Source organism: Nothobranchius furzeri, chromosome 13 (genome assembly GCF_043380555.1).
Source record: "Nothobranchius furzeri strain GRZ-AD chromosome 13, NfurGRZ-RIMD1, whole genome shotgun sequence".
NCBI lineage: Eukaryota > Metazoa > Chordata > Actinopteri > Cyprinodontiformes > Nothobranchiidae > Nothobranchius > Nothobranchius furzeri.
In genome coordinates this window covers 34,385,246-34,409,908 of record NC_091753.1, presented here as the reverse complement: position 1 = coordinate 34,409,908, position 24,663 = coordinate 34,385,246, and the positions used below count along the sequence as shown (strand labels likewise).

The window sequence follows — 24,663 nt, the reverse complement described above, 5'->3', positions numbered from 1 at the left end:
CAGTAGAAGCTTCACAAAGAAAGAATGATCATTTGGAAATCAGAGCATAGGACCAGCAAATTAAAGCAGAAACAATCTGAACAAAGCCAGTGTTCAATGCAAAACACAGCCAACACTTTGAATAGGAATTTATAAAGAACAAGCAGCTCATGTGCGGAGTTATCAGAAGACTGAACGCTGAGAAGGAAACACACTGTTCACAAATGACTCAAGAAATGTGTCTTTAAAAAACTGAAAGCAGAGAACAAACTTCTACGAGAACAAATGATGCAGAAAATTTGGATCTTTCAAGAAACATCTAGCTAAACATAGATAATTTACAGCAAACTCTAGAAGCGATATAGAGTTTCACAGATGGAGACTTTCTGTGCTGAGTTTCAGCCCATATCTGTGGGGGATTTTTCCTCTGACTCGTGGACACCCAGGTCAGCCAGTCAGCCTGTCGGGTGACATGTTTGTGTGTGGGTGTCGATATGTTGTGATGGGTCTGTTGTTGTAGAGGTTAAAGAGCTTATTTTAGCTGGCAGCCACTTATGGAGAGTGCTGGTGGCTTTTATCACCATGGTAACCATGACATAGACTGACTCACCTCCTTGACAGACCATAATAAGCATTCATCTGAAGAAGGGACTGAAGAGGTATTAGTCATGCAGTCTCATTGGTGCCATTACACTGTGTTTGTGTGGAAGTGTGAATGTGTGTGATTACATTACTTTAGGGCCATGTGTAGGAAGTTGGGTTTATGGGATTTTCATGTGCACGTTTGTGTGTTCCTGTGCCATGAGGAGCAGAAAGCAAGGGGACGGGGAATGATGTAACAAATGCTAACAGTCTGAACCCACTAAGCCTCAGAGTGACTCACTGAAAGTTGTGCTTCAATCTTGATAAAGTTCTCACGCCCTCACAGGCAGGAAATCAACTTTTGTACCTCTGAGTTCTGCTTTATTGGTAGATGAAGATTCTGCTGAGCCTTTTTGGCTTCCTGACCCACTTCCTACGTGACATCTTAGGTTTTTGTTTTTGTTAATATAGTATACTCAAATCTGAGAAACAAGACATATTTTCAGTTTCTTTTCTGTAAAAAAATAATCAAAATTTTAACATATTTGTTATCTAATCTTCATGTTCAGACTACATTTTTTTGTCTCATCTGCACAGATCCTCACTCGGTTACAGGAAAAAAATCCTCATAAAAATAAAGGTTAATATCAACGCTTTATGTATTTTACAGAAGTGTTTACTACATGTATGCATAATCATAAAGAAGTACTGAAACCTGTAGTTCATTAATTCACTCTTCTGTTTGATTGGACCACATTGATAAATGTTTGATGCCAAAATACTTTGTAAACCTATTGTCTGAAAGTTTGACTTGATTAAATCTTTTTGATCATTTGAATGATGCCTTGGAATGCGTTTTATCCAAAGGGCAAACTCCACCTGCCAAAATAGAATCCAGCACAGGGCTGACAAAGTTTGCAATTTTCCCCTCATCCACTAGTGGTCCACAAATGGCGGCCCGCGGCCCCAAACCCTGCGCGCACCCCCCACCCTCACCCCTGATGGCCGAACGGGGGGTGTAGGATAGATAGAGCTGAGGAAAATAATGAAATAATCAATGCATGAGATGTGGGCATAAACAATTCTGCATCATAGAAGAGTACCATAATCAATTATAGTGGAATGTAGTCTTGTTATTTTAACGGCGGCACAAGCGTAGCATCCACATCTGTCAGAGCGGGTGTTCTCCACATTTACCAGGTAGGAAACTCTGGTCTGCCTTTATAATAGTACTGCAGGGCTGAGCGCTGGAGTTATAACCTGAGACCAAAGCGAAACCGAATCAGACAGATCGGTTCTGTTGGATTTGGACCGTGAATTATGTTAATTGAGCAGATTGTTGGGCGGGGCGCTCCGCTCGCTCGATCAGCGACTGAGCGAGGGGGGGGAGGGGGGGGGGGGGGGTCGGAGGACGTTCCTCCAAACACTCATCATCATTTTCATAATTTCATTATTGTTTCTTCTCTCTTTATTTTTATGAAGCGCTCAGTCAGACCGAGTGTTGTGACGTCGGGAGGTCCGGTCTTGGCGAGGGGGCGGGGTCAGTGACGGCGGCTGCAGCGTGATCAGCTGCCTCTTTTATTTAGGGACACGGAGAAGTTAAAAGGAGAGGGAAATAGAAGAAAGTAGTTCTTGTTCCACTTAATTCTTTTGTTTCATGATGATGAACTGATGTTAAATTCAGCTTAAAGAGAAACTGGGAGGAAGCTTTGGTTCATTTTAAGTTACAGGAGATCTTGTTTCCTATCCTCCAGAGACAGCATGGACATGAGGGTTACATGGTGAGGGTCCCACAGGACAGGTTAGTGCAGTCACACAGCCGAGCTGGAGGGGAACAGGTGTTGTCCTGCTTTATATTGCAAGCTTGTGTGTTACAGCCAGCGATCCAAACAGCAGCAGCACCCTATATATATATATATATATATATATATATATATATATATATATATATATATATATATATATATATATATACACACACACACACTCGGGGCAGTAATCCCTTGACTGGAGGAGAGGCTAAAGCAGATCCCAGGAAAAACATCAGACATCTCAGTCCAGAAAAGTGCAGTTCTAGGAACAGCTAAGATACTGCACAGACCCCTCAAGGATGAGACCACCCACAGAGTGTGAGATGGGAATTCGTATATACATACATATACACTAGGGGCTGCATGACTTAATTTTTTTTAAAGTCGACCGTCAAGTAATGAAAATTGAGTCGACTTCGACTAGTCGTTGATGACGTCATACACGTTGGGCCGCTGGAGTTTTTGACAATTAAAATTGTATCCACATTTTCTAAGTTACACACATATCTTTTTAAAACGGCAGTTTCTGCATCTTGCTTCAGCCCTCTCCCCCCTCCCCCTGCGTAGCGGCCGCAAACTCACTGATGCACCTGCAGCCTCTCAGAGTTCCTGCTGCTCTAAACATTAAAATAATTATTCCATTTCCTGTTCCTCACTTCTGATTACCTTCAATGGTGTCTGTTTGTTGCAACCACCAGGTACAAAAACTAACTTGTTTTTATTTGACTATTTTTCTGTCCTGTCTGTTTATTATCTTCCTGCATCTCCTCTCAGTCCTAAAGAAAAAACTGCTACCTGGGTTCATATATATTCACCTTATGAGTTACCTTTGAACTGCAGTTCTAAAATATCTACCGACCGCAAAAACAGCGGAGTGCACGCTGCGCGCCGGCCGCATCAGTGAGGCGTGTCACCGGAGGACAAAACAGGTGATGCGCTCCGCTCCACAGCAGCGAAACCTATCAGACACAAATAAAAGACAGAAACAAAAGGAAATGAGCCGACATGAACAATCACGTGTTAAATTTGTTTTTGAGGTGGCAACACCTAATTTGATAACGTTACTGTGGCCGTGCTCAGGACGCAGATGTCTGGAGCGCGTCAACGATCAGAGCTTTGCATGCGCAAAGTTGGGGTGAGAGGAAGGTTAAATTGCAAGAGGGTAAAGGTCACAATTCGGTCAAATGTCCGTTTTACGGCGGGCATCAGAAACCGATGCTCTCGTGTCACCTCCCGACGCGCAGGGACTCGTCACCTGCTGTCTTTTCCGAGGACTGCATCTTGTCGGTCATTATCACGTGACAGCGACTAGTCTATGAAAGGCATAAAAAGTCAGTCGACTAGTTGATACAACCCCTAATATATACATGATCCCATCATGACTGATTACATTATTAATCTTTTGACACCAACTGCTTCGTATCTGAGTTGTTTATTTCTGAGATTTTAAGGTCTCATCCTCAATGACAGGCTTAGTACTTTCTCAGTAATTTGCTGTATTACATCTCTTCTGCACTCTGGTGGAGGATGTAAGTCCTGCAATTCTTTTCATCACAAGTGCATTGCCATACAATTACCCAATAAATAAAATATAAACCAGTTTTGGCATGATATGTCATTAGCTAAAGTTGATCAGTTTGCTTCAGCCTTCCCTCCAAACCTTTATTACAGCCTTAAACCTACACTTATCCTAATAGTAAAGTCTTCCTTAAAAAGGTGTCTGAATTGTGGATCTCAGTTTGGTCCCCATAGCAACAGGAGGTCCCCATCACTCAGTGTGCAGTCAGTTTAAAGTCCTGATGGGGCTATAGACACGAAAACACAGCCTGACACTCACTGTTAACCACAGGCTGTCATCACACTGCATGCCCACTCAGATTATATATACACATATATATATATATATATATATATATATATATATATATATATATATATATATAGGGCCCACCTGACCACACTAAACCAAACACATGTCATTTACATGCAAACAGATCCTACTACACTAAATGGATGTTGTCAGATGGTTTGTGAAGATTACACTCCATTAAGTGGGTTTAGACCCAGAAACAAGGATTCTCTAGGAGGGGATTTAGAATATTCACCTATAATCAAATGTATGCATATATATATATATATATATATATATATATATATATATATATATATATATATATATATATATATATATATATATCTGAAAAACAATTTGTCCCATTAAGCAGAATAGGCTGATTATGATATTCTCAGGTTCTTCTAACCTGCTGAACTGAATTGTTGAATCAAAGGAGAGTATTCAGAGAAATAATGATGCATTTAAGATCCTTGAACATGTCAGCGCTTCAGCAGAAAGACTGAATGTGTGTGTGAACACACACTGTGCATCCTGCCAGATAGCTTCTATAAAGTGAAAACATTTTTCCTTTTTTTCTGATGTTTGCTTATTTCCAGTTCAGCCTGTCCATTTATTGAATCGTGGGATCCTTTGCAACAATTTGATGGTTTCATTTTGGAGAGGGCAATTTCTGCGCTGAGAGGTGAAGAGCGCCATTAAAAAAAGAGGAGCGAGGAAATGAGTGACACCAAAGAGGGCTGAGGTGGGTAAATCAGGAGGAGACGAGGAGAGCGAATAACTGGCAGCAAGGTAATATCATCATCTTGACCTTGATGCCTACAGTTAAAAGAATGCAATGTTTTTTTATTTATTTTATTTTAGTTATTTTTTTACTACAATCTGGCAGTAAATATGAAAGTGCATTGAGGTGTTTTCAAAGAAAGAAAGAAAACAATCTTTTGTATAGCACCTCTCAAGATGTCAGCATGGACGGTGAAGACTGGCAGTTTGCTTCAGGTCATGTAGGTGACGAGACTGCATTTTGTTCCAGGGAAGGGAAGAAAAAACACTGTTAAAGTAATTAGTTTATCCATCTAATGGATAATTTATCTCCTCTGTGACAAATTCAGATTAGGCGATGCTTCTGCCTTTCACATTTTTATTAAGCTCAGAGGGTTTATCGTGAGATTTGTAGGTTTATTGGGTTCTCCAGTTTCCTTCCACAGACTGAGCACATGCATGTCAGGTTAAACTGTCCCTGGCTGTGAGTGGTTGTTTGTTTTTGCGTGTCCCTGTGACAGACAGGTGACCTGTCCAGGGCGTCTTGCCTGATGAATGGAGTTTGGCACCAGCCTCCCACCACCCTGCTGGGGAGAAAGTGTTCAGAAAACAAGTGAGAGAATGAGTTGCTCTCCCTCTTAGCGTCCTTTTACTGTAGCTTATAACATATTGATGCTGCAATACGTTCTGGGAGGTAGCCCTAGGCAAACGAATGTGCATTTTGCATGGGTTCCTATAGGTCTGAGTCGCATCCACTTGTCTAAAAGTTATAGTTTCATCCACAGACATTGACCAATGTCTCGATATACAGTATAATGTCTATGATTTTGTCTCCTAAAATGTTCAAACAGGAAGTAGCTGTTGTGGGAGGTCCAAATCTGACTCTAGATACCCAGATCATATGTCAGAGGGGACATTTTTTATCCTTTTTCCAAAGCTGGGTAAGGTCCATGACAATGTGTCACAGCTGGAGAGAGAACGGGCCAAGCTAAAGGCAGTCAAAGCAAAGTGGTGGCAGAATTTATGTGAATGAGTGGATTTTCAAAGTGTGGAGCAGATCAAGGGTGGCATGCTTATTTGTTCCATACATGTTGCCGGTGTCGGTACAGGATCTGCTCGGGTGCAGGATCGGCTCGGGGTCCTTCGACTGCCGATGACGTCACATTACTGCAAATCTACTCGCTTTCACACATACGTTTTGGAAATATATCAGCAGTTTTGTTAATAAATTCTTGTTTGTTTTCACCTAAAAGTTTTCTTTATATTTGTAATTTGTTAATAAAACACCATATTATCTTTGTTTTGTAAAGAATGTGAAACTGCATAAAACCAACATCGGACTGACACAAAATAGAACAGTTCTGTACCATTATGGATGACCGTCTTTCTGGGACAGAGTTCACGTTCCAGCTAGGTCACAGCTGGGTCAAGGTATAACCTTTATCCACAGATTAAAGCCATCAGGAGTGTCTGAAGAATAATCATCAGCCTGACTGTTTATCTGTGTCCATCCCAAGATGAAGGGCATCTTCAACTATTATCAAATAACTCAATAAAATCTTATTATTATTAAGGTTTATAATAATCATCATAAATAATCATCCTTTTCATATTAAATGTATTCTAATTAATGAAACGACTTATTAACCTTGGGTTGATGATAATTATTATTTATGATAATCAGTAATGTTTAATCAGTAACCAGAAGATGCCTTTGCACGTGTCCAGCTCATGCAGGATTCACTTCAAGGTAAATACTTCACACATGCTTTGACGCATGATCAAAGCTTTCTTCCTGAGAGAGTGGGAGTGTCCTGGAGCTTGGTAAAACTAACCATCCCCAGCTTCAGAACCAGTTCTTGAACTAACACACGGAGAAAGGGGAACGGCCGTCCCTGAATCTCCACCTGTTGTTCAGTCACGCTGACTAGAATAGCCAAAGAATAAATGAACTGTAACCAGCTAACGAAGACTCTCCCAGAGTCATTGATTTCTGAGTTAAGTTAAAAGATGAAAACTCCTTCAGAGTTACGGATCTTGAGACGCAAATTGTTCCACCAGTCGAGTGACCCAAGGAGACATCTCAGGGACTGATCTGGTCGCATAGAGGTTCTTCTACCAACCTCGTGCCTGGAGGAAACCATCTCCACCTGGACACTTCGGATCCGAAGGAGGGTCTTCTATATGGGTGAGGTAGACTTCGACAGATTGCATCTGATGCTGTTTCTCTCTAAATAACTTAGTTAGCCTCAAAACATCATCTTCATCCAGAACGCTTCCAACTCTCTGGGAAAGAAACCTTCTCATAACTTCATCCACGCATCCAAACTCGTATTTTCCATTTAGCTTCCATTCAGGCACAGGTTTGCTTTTAAAACAAGTTTAATATCAAAGCTGTTAAAGATTGTCATTAAAATTGCCATCCATGAATTGTCATTTTATAATTGTTGTTTCAGATCTCTAAGTTTAAAATTGTTAGTAATACAATTTCTTCATTTTTAAACTTGCGTCCTTATTGAAACGAAACACAGAAAAGGTATAATATTTCTGACCAATCAAAATCATAACGTGATAAAGTAACTTCCTTAAGCTTCATGTTCAGCCAATCAACTACTTTGATGTCATCGTCAGTCGAAGGACCCCGAGCCGATCCTATACCGACACCGGTAGGAAAAGTCCTGCATCTAAGAATGACGAGCCAATCCTAATGACACTCTGAGCTGTGGAGTTATCCAGGAAGCAGCGGTGTAACCGAAGGGGTCCTCCTGAACATCTCAGCCAAACAGCACATCCATGCAAACATGGAGAAAAAGGCTTTTGACCAGAGGTGGGTGGTGTGTAAAATGTAGTGACGCAAATAATTATTTCAGTGTAAAAAAAAAAAAAAAGAAAATTGAGAAAATGTTATTTGAGAACTGACAAATGAATACAAAAGTCTTTTTGTCTGTCTAGCATTAGCACCCATAGTAAGCTATGGTTTCTACTCAGCTCCTCAGACGTTCAGCAGCTTACACATCTGTTCCTCATCTGTTAATCAACCCAGCTGTCTGTCAGGCCTAGTCCACACGTAGCCGTTTTTTTTTTCAAACGAATATCCGCCCCTCCAAAAACTTGCATCCACACCACCTCGTTTAAAAAAAAACTCTGTCCACACTCCGTTTTCGTGTGGATGACAGGCCAAAACGTAGAAAAATATCTACGTTTTGGCAGATCCCCGGCTACGTGTGGACAGGGCCTGAGGGGATCTGCCAAAACGTAGATATTTTTCTACGTTTTGGCCTGTCATCCACACAAAACGGAGTTTTTTTCACACGAAAATGGATCTTTTTAAAAACTACGGCCAAAGTGAAGATCTGCGTTGTCTGCGTTTTGGGTGTCTGCGTGTGGACAGACAAAACCGGAGTTTTAAGGTCCGCAACGTTACTTTTCGCAACAAAAAAATGCTGACATCACGTGTGCGACCTGTGTTTACACTAGCCGACAGCATGGATGCCCTCAGAGCTGCGCTCGCTTTATCAATTGTACAAGCGCTTTTTGCTTGTTTGTTTTTGCAAGCGGAATTACTGCTCCTTGCGGAAGACCACAGACGAAGGACAAGGTTTAGAACGGGTGAAGAACTGCCGCCTACAGGTCTGGGATGTCCTTAACAACGTATTTATCCGGGTATGTGTGGACAGTTTTTTTTAAAAACGAGGTGGTGTGGATGCAAGTTTTTGGAGGGGCAGATATTCGTTTTTAAAAAAAACTGGCTACGTGTGGACTAGGCCTCAGTTCCTGTTCTTGTTTTTCTGCTGTGCTCTTTCTGCTTTTCTAAAACTTGCTTTTCCTGCCATGTTCAGCCATTTATTTTCATGACTGAATTTTAGTTCTACTCTTATCTGCCTCTTCTGTGCGGCTAAAATGGTTAAATTAAAATTTTGTCTTTCATTTAGTCACGTTTCAAAAATCACAAGTTGCTTATAAATTTTATTAAATCCTTTGGCTCTAAATAATTAGTACAAACAAGCAGATTAAATATTTTTATTCAACCGTCAATATTTTACCGAAAACGATAAAACCACAAAAAGACAAGGTCAAACATATTTGTTTTTATTAACAACAATAATAATGATTCAAAGGTACTCAGTTGTACATTTCCCCAATGAATATAAATGGCAACAGAAATCATTTAAAAAAGAAGTTTTTTTCTTCACACACTCTAAATCTCTTTTCTTTAGCACTGCTCTGGTATCGCACAGTCAAAGAAAAAAAAATTCAGGGCTTTAAGTTAAAAACAAAGAGAATTCTGTGACTTTTTCTTTTTCATTTTAAGTCCACTACTCTGAGATGCCCAGCAGGAGTGTGTTGGACTGCGGTGAGTCAATAATAGTGACTTTTGTTAATGCAGAAGTACAGAGGCAGCACACTGAGAGGAGCAGAGCCCCACTAAAGACTCCATTCATTTGTTCTCTTAACAACACACTTTAGCTTGGCAGCTGTTTTCTCATTTCTTTTGCAGACTTCTGTCTTTTTGCTCATCGGGATTTTGTCACTGAACACAAGAGGGAGAAAATTACAGATGGGATACAAAGGAGGAAGCAGATCAGAGCGGGAAGTATATTACAACAATCATCATTTATGAGTAACTTAATGAGCAGATGTTCCTGCAGCTGTTCTACAGTCCATCGATTCTTAATGAACTTTAAATGTGCTTTGAATTGTTCCACGTTTCATGGTGACATCAAGAATTTTATCCTTTGATCATTCAAACTGCATGTTCCAAAAAATATATATATAACATATTTTAACTGTCCACTGTCCTTGTCTTCAATTTATCTTTTTGCTTTTAGCCAGAAATGAACCCAGAAAAGAAGCTGCATGACATCAAATGGTGGTCAGTTTGGAAGAAAAGATGGTCCACTACATTAATGTTTCAGATGAGAAAACAAATTTCAATTACAACCTGCTACTGCATACAAAATACAGCTTTTAAATGATGATTTCATTTATTAAGAGAAAAAAAACTGTCCAACCCAACCTGGGTCTGTGTGGGAACACGTTATTAACCATTTGTGATATCTGCAATTGGGTTAGCTGCATCACTTTTAATTCAGACACACTGGAGGGTGTCTTTAAGGTCAAAAGTCAGACATTCTCCTTCAGGATTTTCCAGTAGAGAGCAAAATTATTGGTTTCGTAAATTACAAGACGTCCCACTCGTCAGTTTGACATGTTTTCTCAAAATTCTCAGTGATCTTTAAGAGGCTTTTAGTACGTGTGAAACTGACCTTTGACCTTTTGGTCAACTCCTTGAATCTCACCAACCAAAAACATGACCCAAAACCTGGTCAGACAACACCTTAAACCATAATCCCATAAACTAGAGCCAGGTATTTTGACAGTTTTCATATTAGAGTTAAAAACCATAAATTAAACCATTTTCCATCACCCCCAAAATGTTATATTTCGTAACTGTGATAAAGAAAAAGCTAAACCCCAGGAAAAACCTTTGAAAACAAAAATTAACTTGGTTTACAATGAAATGTTCCTTCAGGACAAGAAATACATCTAAAGTAATACAAGAAAATACTGTATATTAAACTGCATATCCCGTAAAGGAACTTCAAATTTTTCCACTTTTGTTTTTATACATTTAAAGAGAGTCATCGTTGTTGTTTTAAGATTCAGAAGCACTTTTGATTTAATAATTAAAATTGGTTTAATGATAATAATGGGATAGAATGCATGGTGTTAAATAAGTGGAATTTGTTTCCCTGTTCAGGTCACATATTTCTTTGCTTTCAAGATTGTAAAACAGCAGAAGTCATTAGTTACACAGAAGAGTGGATTATTGCTCACAAGCAGTAAGACAGTTATTAATCCTTCTGAAAATAGCCTCTAATCAGGGTTTTATTACCTTTGACTCATCATCATCATCATCACCACCATCATCATCATCATCACCACCATCATCATCACCACCACCATCACCACCATCTTCATCACCACCACCTTCATCACCATCACTATCATCACCACCACCACCACCACCACCACCATCTTCATCACCACCATCTTCATCACCATCACCATCATCATCACCACCACCACCACCACCATCTTCATCACCATCACCACCACCACCATCATCATCACCACCACCATCATCACCCTCACCATCATCACCACCATCTTCATCACCATCATCATCACCACCACCATCTTCATCACCATCACCACCACCATCATCATCACCACCACCACCATCATCACCATCACCATCAACACCACCACCACCATCTTCATCACCATCACCACCACCATCATCATAACCACCACCATCATAACCACCACCATCACCACCACCACCATCACCACCACCACCATCATCACCATTACCACCACCACCATCATAACCACCACCATCACCACCACCACCATCATCACCATTACCACCACCACCATCATAACCACCACCATCACCACCACCACCATCATCACCATTACCACCACCACCATCATAACCACCACCATCACCACCACCACCATCATCACCATTACCACCACCACCATCATAACCACCACCATCACCACCACCACCATCATCACCATTACCACCACCACCATCATAACCACCACCATCACCATCACCACCACCACCATCATAACCACCACCATCATCCCCACTACCACTACCATCACCACCACCATTACCATCACCATTACCACCACCACCATCACCACCATCATCACCATCACCACCATCACCACTACCATATATGCACCATCATCCCCACTACCACCATCATCATCACCACCATCACCATCACCACCACCACCACCATCATCATCACCACCATCACCACCACCACCACCATCAGGAAACACTGTTTCTGTAGTGGCATCAGGATATCCCTGTTGGTTCATTTTGATTTATGTCTAAATAAAAATATCTAAATAGTTTAACAGACCATCAACACATTTTAATAACACAATTCTGCAACTGAGAAAAATGAAACCAACCAGCTAAATATGACATTGCACATTCTTATATATCCTGTTCAGAATTAAATAAATATACAACTTCTAGTCTTATTTCTATCATAACAATAACACACAGTTTGATCTTAATTCATCTGTCCTCACTTTAGAACTCACTTTAAACCTTTTGTTTTGTTGTCTGAGAAAACCTTCAACATAATAAAACGCACAAGCTTGTTATGGAGTAATAAAACCAACATTCATATCAGAAATTCAGACAAATGTACAAAATCTTTGTGATGACTTTTTGCTCACCTAATGGTTTCCCTCCAGGCCCTGCAGGTTTTTGTTAAACTTGCAGCTAAAGTCTACAAAGAATCTAAACACTGAGATGCACCTTGTGGTGTTTTGTACAGCACAGTTTATAGTCTAAATGGCTTGAAATTATCGTAAAAAGTAGATATTTTTCCTACAAAATGCAGTCAAAACTTTGGTTTTTGAATTTTAAAATACTTGATTTAATCTTATGAAGAGCAAAGTGAAGTTCCTGATTAAATTTTTATTCAGTTCTAAGGTTTTTGTACTTGTACTTAAGGAAAAAGCACATTTCAACTGAGGGTATTCTGTTTGAAACAGAATGTATCCTAACATGAGCAATAAAAGTTGGTGTTCATCACTAAGTTAGTTAACCTCTCCAGGCAGGCCGTGATGCTGCACAAAAACTTACATGAATATGGAGTTTACACAGTAAACATACCCCCCCCCCCCCAAAAAAAACAAACAAACAAGTAGGACAGAAAAACTGTGTGATTTGACAAAAAATGCATATATTATTTCTAATTTTGGAAATGCTGAAGCCAAATACTCCAAAACGTAACACTCTAACCTCCTAACTTTCAAGTAAACCCATAAATGTTATATTTACGTTTGCTGCATGTCAGAGGCTTTTCATGAAACTACAGAAGACACAAAACCTCAATGTTTTCTCTTCACAATGGAAACTATGGTAAAAAACACACTAAAGGTCACGTTTCATGTGGTTAATGTTATAAAATCAGAAAACAAAAAGACCATGTCTGCTTCTGGAGTCATGTTAACACATGGGCTTAACACACAGGAGGTGACACACGACTGCAATCAGCGAAACGTTTCGCTATCGCTTTGATAATCTGATACACGGGAGGTGACATGCGGCAGTGGCAAAAGCTGTTCCAGGGCAAATAGCGAGTCTTCCGGTATTTTGATTGGCTGTCAGATTAGAGAGAATTATTGATTATTATAGCAGTTTGGAGTTGAAAATGATAGATATGAAGTCTCACAAGGTTTTGCTGGAGTTAAGTGAAGTCTTACTTCTGACTTTACTATATAAAAAAAGAAAAATACATAAATGAGTTCATCCCATATTACAAACAGAAAACAAAACTGTGAATATGAGATCACACCAACAACCAACTCACCTACAATTTCCCATGCCGCTGCCTTTTTGTGAAGATCTCTATTGGTGTCAAGGTGCCTGGCCTTGTAAGTCGATGTCTTGCAAGGCCAGACGCTTTACTTACGAGGACACTGTCCTTCCTTGGTTGAAGAAAATGGTTAAAGGGAACAGACTTGCATCACATGATCGAGACGGTCACGTAACGTCATATGACATGGGGGTAACGTTATATTTTATACGTATAAGTTTAAGTATAAATGTCTAATGAGAGTATTACTTTTTAAATTGTGTATATTGGTTAAATTAAATATGTAGGCAAGTTACTACCTGCTAGCCACCAAAGCTGCAACTAACCAACCATAGCTAACTGCTGTGGACATAAAGAAAAGCATTTTAGATTAGCCCGATAGCTACAATTAGTTGACTTACATTAAAACTTTAAATTTGCCCCCAAAGTAACTTCCAGCTCCTGCTCCGACATCCTTTTGAAAATACTGCGCTGTATTATGGGACATTTTTGACCAAGGCTAGGCTGCAAGGCACCTCCCATGTATCCTTGCTCCGCTAGCTAAACGGCTAACAAACAGAGAACAGACGCCTCAGTTTGGAACACACCTTGGCAGTTCTCGATGACGTATCTCCTAGACAACCGGGATGAGACCAAGGCATCAAGGCCAGGTTTCTTGGCATTGAGAAGCACCCTATATTCTTAAGAAGAGATGTTGTAAAGCTCTAGGAAATCCGACACGGCAAGTTTGAACTTTTCCTTCATGTTTGCTGGAGATGTACTGAGAAGCATCGCGTCTGTTCATTGGGTAGTCAATGAAACCTCAGTTGATTGTTTGAGCGACAGCAAGGAAAAGTTGAAATTTTCTCAACTTTCTGGGATTGTGTCGTTGGCTCGCCTTTGCACGACACATGCACAAGCGTAAAATTTCACATGCACGTTTGTCGCAAGTCGCTTAACAGGAGGAAGACCCGCAATTATTGCTTTGTCACACATGTCTCATAGAAAATGAATGGAGGAGAGGCGGTATCACTTCCCGTGTGTCAAGCCCATTAGTGTGTTGTTTTGTTATTTTGTTATGTGGCTGACTCATCCACATGCCTCCATCAGGCTCTAAATAAATGCAGCAGGGAGACCGAAGAGTGTGTCTACAAAAAACAAAATAAAGCCAGATTGTTAAAAGGCTGCATGCCATACAGGAGAAGAAATGGGACATAACACCTGGATTACCTGGCGGTGTAATCAGAGACAAGAGGAAAGATTTTATAACCTGGTTTTAAATAAACGATCATATCGTTGTTTTCATGCAATCAACAGATGAGCATGTCTGGATTAGAACAACGTAACAGCACGGAGATTATCGATCCACTTTATTTGAGTATATTTATAAAAATAAGTTGGGGCATCATTCTGATTTTAATCATATTATTACCACTAATAATATACACTTCTTTTGTAAGCAGCTAAAGAAAAAAGGACTATTTATGGACTATCTCCATGATGCACTATAGGTTCTGTGACTTGATCCTAATTTACCATCTTACATGACCAAAATGAAAAAACTGCTAAAACAAGCCACAGGATGTGAAAGATAACTCCTGCTTCTTTCTGCAGAGGCAGCAATGTTGTCGAGCTTCACCCAGGAGGCTCTAAAACACAGCCGCCGTGCTGAAGCAAGCGTTTTGTTGGCACATTTTAAACACCACCAGTGACAGCAGCAAACACACCATCTCCTCCCAATAACACCTCAACCAGAATGCAGGTCACTTCCCGACAGCGACTCACAGATTTTCAGAATTAGCTGAGTCAACGTGGAAGTGATGCTCTGAAAGACCTGTAGAGCCATTTGAAATCTATCTCAATCTGTTTCAGAGCTTGTTTATCCCCCAAGTTCATTAATTTGGTTTACATTTTTCTGAATTCCATGTTTATGAGTAAATAAAATGAAGCAAAAAAGCAGATTTTATGCTCTTGGGTAGTAAAAGTCGTATCCTCTAAGGGTTTCAGAGATAAAGCCGAGCTCACATCACTCAAAATTGATGGAATTACAGGTTTAAAGGGAGAAAGATATTTCTATAAATAAAGATTCAAACAAAAAAACACCTAAAAGAAGAAAACATCTTCACCTATCTACCCATCATCAGTCTTAAATCATCCTCTTGTGAAGCGATAAGAGTGACATGTTTGATGATTTAGGAAACCCAGATGTGCACCTTGTATACATACAGATAATATTGCTTTTACACAAAAATGTGAAATATGCATCTATAAATTTTCCAAAACAATATAAACAATTTACATTTACATTTTCTAGCTTTTTCTTTTTTTAATGAAATCACATATTTACACACAACCTGTAGTAAACTAGACATCCCTCACCCCTTTGGCACAATAATCATATTAATAGCAATTATTATTATATTGTTGAATAACAAGACATCTGAATAAGATTGGCCACTCACACGTCCAGCGCAGTAACACAGTTTCTCTAGTCGTAACACATATTGGTACTGTAAGTTATAGTTAAAAACAGATTTTTTGTCTTTTTTCAGCTTTGTTATGTAAATAAATCGACTTTCATCTGAAACAAAACAAAACTGCCTTTGCATGCCCTTAATATTTACAGAATCGCTTTGTCTGAGTTTGTTCTTGCTGGCTACGGTGAAGCGCAAATGCTAAACAAAAGTCAGACTATGAACCGAATCTGCAGAAAAAAAGCTGCAGAAAATATGGAGAAGATGATGGTAAAGAGGTCACAGTCTGAAACGCTGATTTCTTCCCTGGGGTAATGCTCATTTAGTTTGATTTAAATGTGAGTCATATAACAAATGTTAATATACACTTTTTATTTTTGTGTTTTTCTATATAGCTAATGGGGCAAAGCCAGGGCGACCTCCTATCTGTGGAGCATCCTCATTCGTCGTTGCAGTGTAAATACATTCAATTTAAAGGCATACCCAGCTTTTACATTGATAGAAATCCCACTTTGAGGTTTTAAGACAGCATATTAGAGCCACTTAGAAAAAAAAAAGGAAAATATTTCTAGAATTAACTTGAGAAGAAAGTCAAAATAAGAAGAAAGTTGTTATTTAGGGAATACAAAAGAATCACTGGTACAAACGGGCAGAAATCCCATTATATTGCTGGAGAGGGCATTAAACAGTAACATTTCAGAGAGTAGTTTTTTGGGGTACATGAAAAAAATGGATGTCTCTTGCTGTTTTGAAACTTGCATGATGGGCCTCCATCATGAGCAAGATTACTGAGAAACCAGCTGATCAGAGGCGAGACGTCAAAATATTTACTGTTATTAATTTTCTGCTCCATTCTCCTCCAAATAACTTCTAGTTCCTGAAACAGGAGTGCCAGAGTTTTTCCCCAAAGAGATTAACTCTCAAGGCATCCATTTACACCAGAGACCACTGCAGGTGTTGAAAAAATGGATGAACTTGATCTTTCAATAAACGTGTCTGGAGCCTTTAAGAATAAGGAGAGAACACCGTCTAAAAATAAAATGTAAAATTAAAATTGACCAAGTTACATGAAGTGGATATAATAAAATCCACAAAGTTTCCATCAAAATAATATTAAATTAAAAAAATAAACATAAAGCTGTTGATTTTTCTTCTATAGTCTGTCACTCAGTGGCCAGCTGTGATCAGCAGCAACACAGAGAATATGGTACCTGCTGTATCAGTGTCACAACCTGGTGCAACATTAAAAACCAGGATGAATCGGTCATATTTACAACCTAAAACTGATGTAGATTATCTTTTAAATCATTCTAAGAAGTTAACTTTAATCTGCTGCTCCTCTGAAATGTTAAATAGATTTATAGATGTCAGGAGAAAATATCCAGTCTGCCTACTAAATGTGAAAATGGCCACCTATTAGCTTTTTAAGGATTTAGGATTTCTCTGACGTAATTCCTGTTAATGCAGCTGTTAACATGGCCGTAAAAAGTATTTGTATTAGTAACAAAATAGCTGTTTATATCTTTAATTTCAATTATGACAAGTAAGAATACTATTTTGACTAGGATCAGTTATATTGTTGCTGTGTGAAATAGAAATCAGGCTGTAAAAAGGTGCCATTTTTGATTAAACGTTGAATCATGCTTCTCCATCTGTGTGGATGCAGAGACACGCAACGCCATTTTGTGTCAGGCCCACAGGGTCTTTAACTATCTGTTAAAAGTTGCGGAGACCGTAAGCTTGTGATTGGTCAGGACGCTGCTTCCTTTAAATCCGTCACCAGCACCATCATTGCGCCACTCCTCAGGTGACGGAGAAGCCCAAAGGTAAAATGTCTATGTCAATGAATGTGCGTCTCTCCCTCACGGAGCTCATGGAGAAGTATTAATCAGGCTTTAGTCTGTCTCTGCATGCAATTGGACAGAACTAGCATCAATCAGAGCAAAGTGACGTACGGTATTCATAGCAACAAAAATCAGTAAATGGGTCAGTTCGCAATACACCGCCAATTAAGTACTGTAGAAGAAGCTCGTCTAACCATGAATAAACAAAACCGAACAATCTCTGTGTCTGTTTCAAGAACACAATGGGGTTCGCTTTCTTGAAATATTCAAACAGTGTACTTCTGACTTAATTTTTTTTCCCAACATATTTTCTTTTTTTTCTTCCATCTAACTGATCCTAATATGCTGCCATCATTCTTATCTGACAGTTACTAAATCACTTCTCAACATGAGCCGGTCAAGTCTTGGTCTACCTCCTACAAAGAAATCTGTTAAATATACTCGACCACCTCCAGCATCGCCTCTCTCATTTTTCCGATCCAGTATGTGACACAAAACCTGTAACAACTTGACCTCAAAGCAAATACTATACAACTCAAAAATGAGCAGAGAGTTTCTTGCTGAGAGCAAGGTGAGAATAGTGGCTTCACTCTTGCCCAGTCAATATAAAGACTCTTCCACCACTTGGTTAGCGTAGCAAAAAGCTAATTCACTATCAGTTACAACCTGTTCAACCAATAAAAAAGTTATTAAATCACAACATTGTTTTTTTATAATTACATGAGCCCGCAAGGCAACGAGAAACTATATGTTGGATGTGAGAGTGGTGTTGATTGTCCCCATTAGCGACATTTTTACATCTACAACACCTTTACTATAGATGGTTTTACCTCTATACGAAGCTAAAAGATTTTTTGGTTATCTTTTGTAAAAGATTTAATTAGTTCTGCTGCACACACACACACACACACACACACACACACACACACACACACACACACACACACACACACACACAAACACCAACCACAATTCTATGGCACAGTCTTGTTTTTTTCCTCATTTATGAGCTTAAGGTAGAGGGGTTTTAAAATCAGTTTTCCATAATCATTGTGCTAATGTGCCAGTAGACCTTTAAAGTTACTTGACACAAGTAAAAAAATAAAATAAAAACTATTAAATGTATTACTGATAATGATAAAAAATATTCTATTGTATGGAACATTTAGAATTTATAGAAAAACCTTTCAGAGTTATATTATCCACCATACTTTCATTTGCTATCAAGCACCAGTTTTCTGTGGCATACATTAATTTGCACTAAAACTAGTGGACAAAATAGTGTCTAAGAAAAGTCAAGAAAGTGAAAAAATGACTAAAATTCTACTTTTGTTCTCATCTAACTCTCAGCAAGAAGGCAAACATTCTCAAAGCATGGAATAATTCAGTAAAGTTGGGATCAGCGGTGGACTGGTCATCTGCTATATCGGGCATGTCCCAGTGGGCCGTTTACCCAGTAGGGGGCCGGTCCGGACAAATTTCCACAAGCAGCGCCCCAGGGCTGAAATGCCGAAATTTCGTCCCAGTCCACTCTTGGTTGGGATGTGATTTTCATGTCAGTGTTCCCTTGAGTCATCAGATGAGTCATCATCCTAAACACTTTGATTCTGGTTGTCTGTCTTTGTTTTGGACAAATTGATATTAAAAGTGAGCTGCTGTTATTTCTATTTCTAATAAAAATTCAATTATATATATATATATATATATATATATATATATATATATATATATATATATATATATATATATATATATATATAATTTATTTATTTTATTTTTTTGTTGAATTGTGTTCTTTCGTTGAAAACGGAAACTGTCCAACCGATGACCTTCAGAAAGGCTGAAGAAGAGCCTCTCCCAGCTTGAACTAAAAGAGTCTGAACCATTTACCATTCGAAATGACTTTCACTCCAATTAATCCCATTCGAATCACCGTTTTTGATCAAACAGGGCCGCTACGTCCTGCTAACACATCGTATTAAGAAAATGTCATGACTGGAATCCAGCTAAGCCTTACAAAATACACTGTTAAATGTCACACAGTAATGATAACCTCCCGAGACGACCCACCTGAGTGAGACTTAAAATACTAAAATGCTTATGGTACTACAAGGCCTGGCCTCATCAGCTCCGATTCTCCCCCTTTTTCCAAATATAGACAGAAAGCTACAAAATAGTTTGGTCCCAACACTTTCAGGAAAAGATGTAGAAAATATACATTCAAACATCAGAAGAAATTCACAGCAAGAGTAGAAAATGTTGGAAAGGAATGAGAAAGACGGGTGAGCTGTATGATGGGAAAGCTGAGCACATTTTAGAGAAACATACTGCTTTAAAATGCTAACACTGTCTTCACAGAACACTTTAGTCTGGAACTCTTGAAGACCCCCCCCCCACCCCCCCACCCCCCCCCCCCCCACACACACACACACACCGTCTTTGAATGGGTGTGCTCACATGTCAGTGTTGTGTGTGCGTCTGTGAGCAAATTTATACCACATGTGCCCTTCTTAGCTTGTGTGTAGTGCTCACAGGCTATAGGAGTCCTCTCTTATTTATACTCCCCACTGTCATGATTCCCATCACTTTCAGAAATACACTCATGCCCTTCACTGCTCGCACATCTCTAATTAGTTGACAGCTGGGTTACCTTAAGGCCACTAGTTCAACCTAATTCATGCCAGAGACTTAAGCTGTCAGGAATGGTCTCTGTTCCCAGAGCCATGGCCACCATCTTTCATCCTCTCTTGTGAGAGAGGGCAAGAAAATACGACACTGGCAAGCGTCTTCTGCTTGCATCTCACTGTAAACATGTAAACACAAAAACAGCTTGGTGTCTTCACCAATCAGCCCTCTACGTCTACTTTGACTCCAAACGACGATGAATGGATTTCAGTCTGTTCTGTTCTCTTTGCGCTCCGCTTGGCTCATTTCCTCTGCCTCACAGTGAGGATGAACTCTGACTGTAGTTTCTGAGAGTCAGTTTGGTGTACCTGGGTGACGGGGGAGAGGGAGGAGGATGGGATGGGACAGGAGGAACAAAAAAACCCATCTCTGAGGTGGAACTACTGCTGGATGCCAGGGAGTCACGGAAGGGTGACGGGGGAGTTAGAGCGATGAGCTCTTCCTCCAGTTCTGCCCTGATCAGTGGGGAGTCGGTGAGGCAGGTGGCCAAGTTTCCTCGCATGGGGGAGAGAGATGGGGAGGTGTGGGGGTGAGGGGGCGGCAGGGGGTAAGGTGAACGAGGACTTGGGTGGATGGGACAGCCGCCACGGCTTGCCAGGTTGGTCTCCATGTGGGGGATAGGCTGGACGTCAGCGAAGGTGGTGAGGGTCGGGGGCATCGGGATCTCACGAGGCAACAGGTAAGGGTCAGTGGGGTGAGGAGAGGGAGGGGTGTGTTTGTGTGAGTGTGATGGAGAGGTGGACAGCATCATGCTGTTAAGCTCTGAGATGTTGGCAGTGAAGCGGTTTACCACACAGCTGATCTGATCCATCAGCGAACTCTGCGGCTGTGTGGGGTGGTCATCCATGATAACCAGACGGCCGTCACTTCCGGTCACCACAGAACCGCTGCTGGGGGGTCCACAACTGCTGGCGACGCTACCACCGCTGCAGATGCTGCTGGAATATTGTGGAACAGCCGCCATCTGAGACTCCTCCCCCAAACTTACTCCTATTCTCTGGCTGACCGTGCTGATTGGTGAAGGCGTCTGCGGCTGGTACGTGACCGAGTAGTGCTCTTCTGCTTCTGAGAGTTCATACAGAGTCTTATCTGTGGTGCTGTCCATGTGAGTGGGCAGGGACGACATGGAGGAGAGGGACGGCAGGGGGACGTGTGGTGGTAAGTCAGCTCCGCTGCAGTATCGCTCCTCAGAGGTTTTGGAGAAGGGTTTAATCACAGCAGTCTGATTGTTCTCCTTCTTTTTGATATGGAAGGACAGCCGCTGCCATAGGTGGTTGCCGCGGGAACTGCTGCGCTCAGTCTGTGCCCAGGAGACCGACTTGCCGTTGGAGCTGCAACAAAGAACCAAAAAGTAAGAGAGTTGGATAAAAGTCCGAAAAGTAATGACACTAATTTAATTAAAGCATTTAGCTAGAGTCAATCAGATTATGTGGTTTTGTTTTGCATCTTCAAACCACAACCTTCAGTGTGCATAAGGTGGAGAGAAGTGGCTAGGATGAGAGTCAGCTCCTTCAAATCTCAACCAGAAAAAATTGGAACAGTCCCTCAAGGTTGTAAATTATTCAGTGGAGGGGTTCAAGAGTCTTGGTGAAGATGGATCAATAGGCAAAGTTCTTGATTCGCTACGTTCTCACACTCGTGTCTTGTCATGGGATTTGGACCATGACTGACAGAACAAGATCCCAGATCCAAGTGGCTTAAATGAGCCCTGGCATCCGGGGGGGAGGTAGTGAGGGCATCTGATTAGAAAGCCTCCTGGTTACTTCCCTGTAAGTTTTCCCTGGGGGAAGCGATCCCAGGGCAGACCCAGAACCCACTGTAGAGATTGTATTCCTTCTCTGGTCTGAGAGTTCCTTGAGCTCACCCAGGGTTTTCTAAGGGAACGTATGGGCTTTCCTCCTGAAGCTCTCTTGGATAAGCATAAGAAAATACATGTATGACTGAAATGAGTCTTGAGGAATCAAACAGGTTTGAATCACTTTCCTTCTTTATCTCACAAAATCTGACTTTCATTTTCTTTGTCACATTATTATTCTTTTAATGTTTCATCTTCAAAGTTTTGGCCTGCTCCACCTCAGCCACAGCTCTGTCCCTCGCTGCCCCTCCGTCCTTTTGTCGGGGTAATTAGAGGGATTAATCTATAGCGGGCGTCCTGATTGTGAGACGGACTGAAATTGCCCTGGAGATCGACACACCCACACATCCATATGCTAATTTGCACCTACACACAGGATGGGCTGTGATCTCTTTGTCCCCTCATCAGAACCTGTGGAGACACGTGTCACACATACTAACTCAAGCCTTTACTGATTTTCTTTCTGTTCAGCTCTGAGAACGATTTCACTGCCAGATGGAAGTGTTTTTTCAGTATTTCAAACACTTGATTCAAACATCAGTCAAACATTTTATTACTTCAAAAGTTTCTTTTCCCTCCAGCTCGACTGATTTATCTCCCTCCATGCCTGTTCAGTCTACACTGACAATGACAGCATCTCTAACGCAACAGCTTCCAGCCCGTCATTGAGGAGACAGACAGCCCTGCCAATTACCACCACCTGCAGAGGACGACAGGACCAAAAGAGACAGAGCAGGGAAGGCAGGAATGGGGGAACAAAGACTGAAACACTCCTGCCATTTTTTTAGGAGTGTGTAATTGAAATCTTGCTTGCAAAGCAGGGTGAGCTGGAGTAACCTGCTGACAAATGAAAATATGTTTCTGTCTTTTCTCTCTGAGTCAGTCCTTTGATCGGCTCCTTGTCGCTGTAGATAACAGTGGATGGCAGCAAAAGAGGGGTTCACAGCACCTCTTTTGTCATCTTTTTAGTAGACATCACCTCGGCTCTTCAGCTCTGTCTCCATTCATTGTTTCCCTCTTTATTCCTGTCTTCACCCCGTCCATCCACCATACCCTTCTCTCTCTCTCTCTCTCTCTCTCTCTCTCTCTCTCTCTCTCTCTCTCTCTCTCTCTCTCTCTCTCTCTCTCTCTCTCTCTCTCTCTCTCTCTCTCTCTCTCTCTCTCTCTCTCTCTCTCTCTCTCTCTCTCTCTCTCTCTCTCTCTCTCTCTCTCTCTCTCTCTCTCTCTCTCTCTCTCTCTCTCTCTCTCTCTCTCTCTCTCTCTCTCTCTCTCTCTCTCTCTCTCTCTCTCTCTCTCTCTCTCTCTCTCTCTCTCTCTCTCTCTCTTTGTCATGTCTCCATTAGGCAATTCTTTGCAGTTAATGTTGGGGTCAGGAGATTCAAGGGAATACAGAGAATCAGTTTCTCAGAACACACACACACACACACACACACACACACAGCATAGCTGCCTTCTTAAGTAGGGCCATTACAGAAAATGGCCTTGGACTGTAGCTGATGAGTAACTTGGCATTAGTACGGGCTACAAGCCTCCCAGGGACTCACACACAGATGTATACCTGAGCGTCTCTGCAGTAGAGCCTCTGCGTTTCCACAAGTTAACCAAGCTAGAAGAGCGGCTGGCAGCTGAAGACGATTTGCCGTCACCCACATGCATGCGCACCACTGTGCTGGTGGTGAAGGCACTGCGCACATTACGCTCTGGTTTGGCCAGGATAATGTACACCTGATGTGAGATAAAAACATAAGGTATGCTCTTTAAACGTGACACTTTGGGTAGAAAACAGACAAAGCATACATGGACATCACAGTCTGATTCAGTTAAATGACATTTGTTCAAACAAAACTTTTCTTTTTATATATATATATAAAAGTGCTGAGAAGACTTGTGGTTCATGTGCTCAAAATGACAGAATAATATTCAGGTCATGAAAGAAAGAGGTAGTCCATGTGTTCTGACTGAAGCCATTTTCTGTTTAAAATCAGATCCGGCTTAATTCAAAAACCTACACTCTCAAATTACAAGTACTGATATTATTAAACATGAGAGGCCTGCCGCTGCGTAGAAGCTGAAATAAACATAACATGCTGATGTTTATCAGAACTGAAGGTATGAATTTCAATTCTAAAAAATGTTTCAGAATTGGACAATTTTCCCATCTGAACCAATAAATGAACAAGTACTGATCTAATCTGAATTATCGTATAGGGAGCCTCCTCCCCTTCTGGTCGGCTCATGGGTCCCCGGAAGAATGGGAAAATGAATGCAAGTGAGTGGAGCTGTGACAGCAGTGTCTGTCACCTCATGGACATGGTCTGCTGGTAGTGTTTTCTGTGCTCTGTCCAGGATGACTGGTTGATGTGCACACAATCAGTCTTCTGTTTATGAATGCATGTGTTAATTTTGTACTTCTATTT

General features: G+C 40.8%; 1 protein-coding gene across 2 annotated transcripts in view; it reads right to left on the bottom strand.

The window, feature by feature from the left end:
* Positions 1-20,133: 20,133 nt before the first annotated feature.
* The window catches only part of grm5b (glutamate receptor, metabotropic 5b), a 94,605-nt gene continuing 90,075 nt past the window's right edge, over positions 20,134-24,663 (bottom strand). For both annotated transcript variants that reach the window (XM_070543506.1, XM_054742749.2), the window contains exons 17-18: positions 23,805-23,971; positions 20,134-21,722 (exon numbers count right to left, since the gene is read on the bottom strand). In XM_070543506.1, coding sequence (XP_070399607.1) covers positions 20,648-21,722; positions 23,805-23,971 — 1,242 coding nt within the window. In that variant the 3' untranslated portion in view covers positions 20,134-20,647. The remainder of the gene's footprint in view (positions 21,723-23,804; positions 23,972-24,663) is intronic.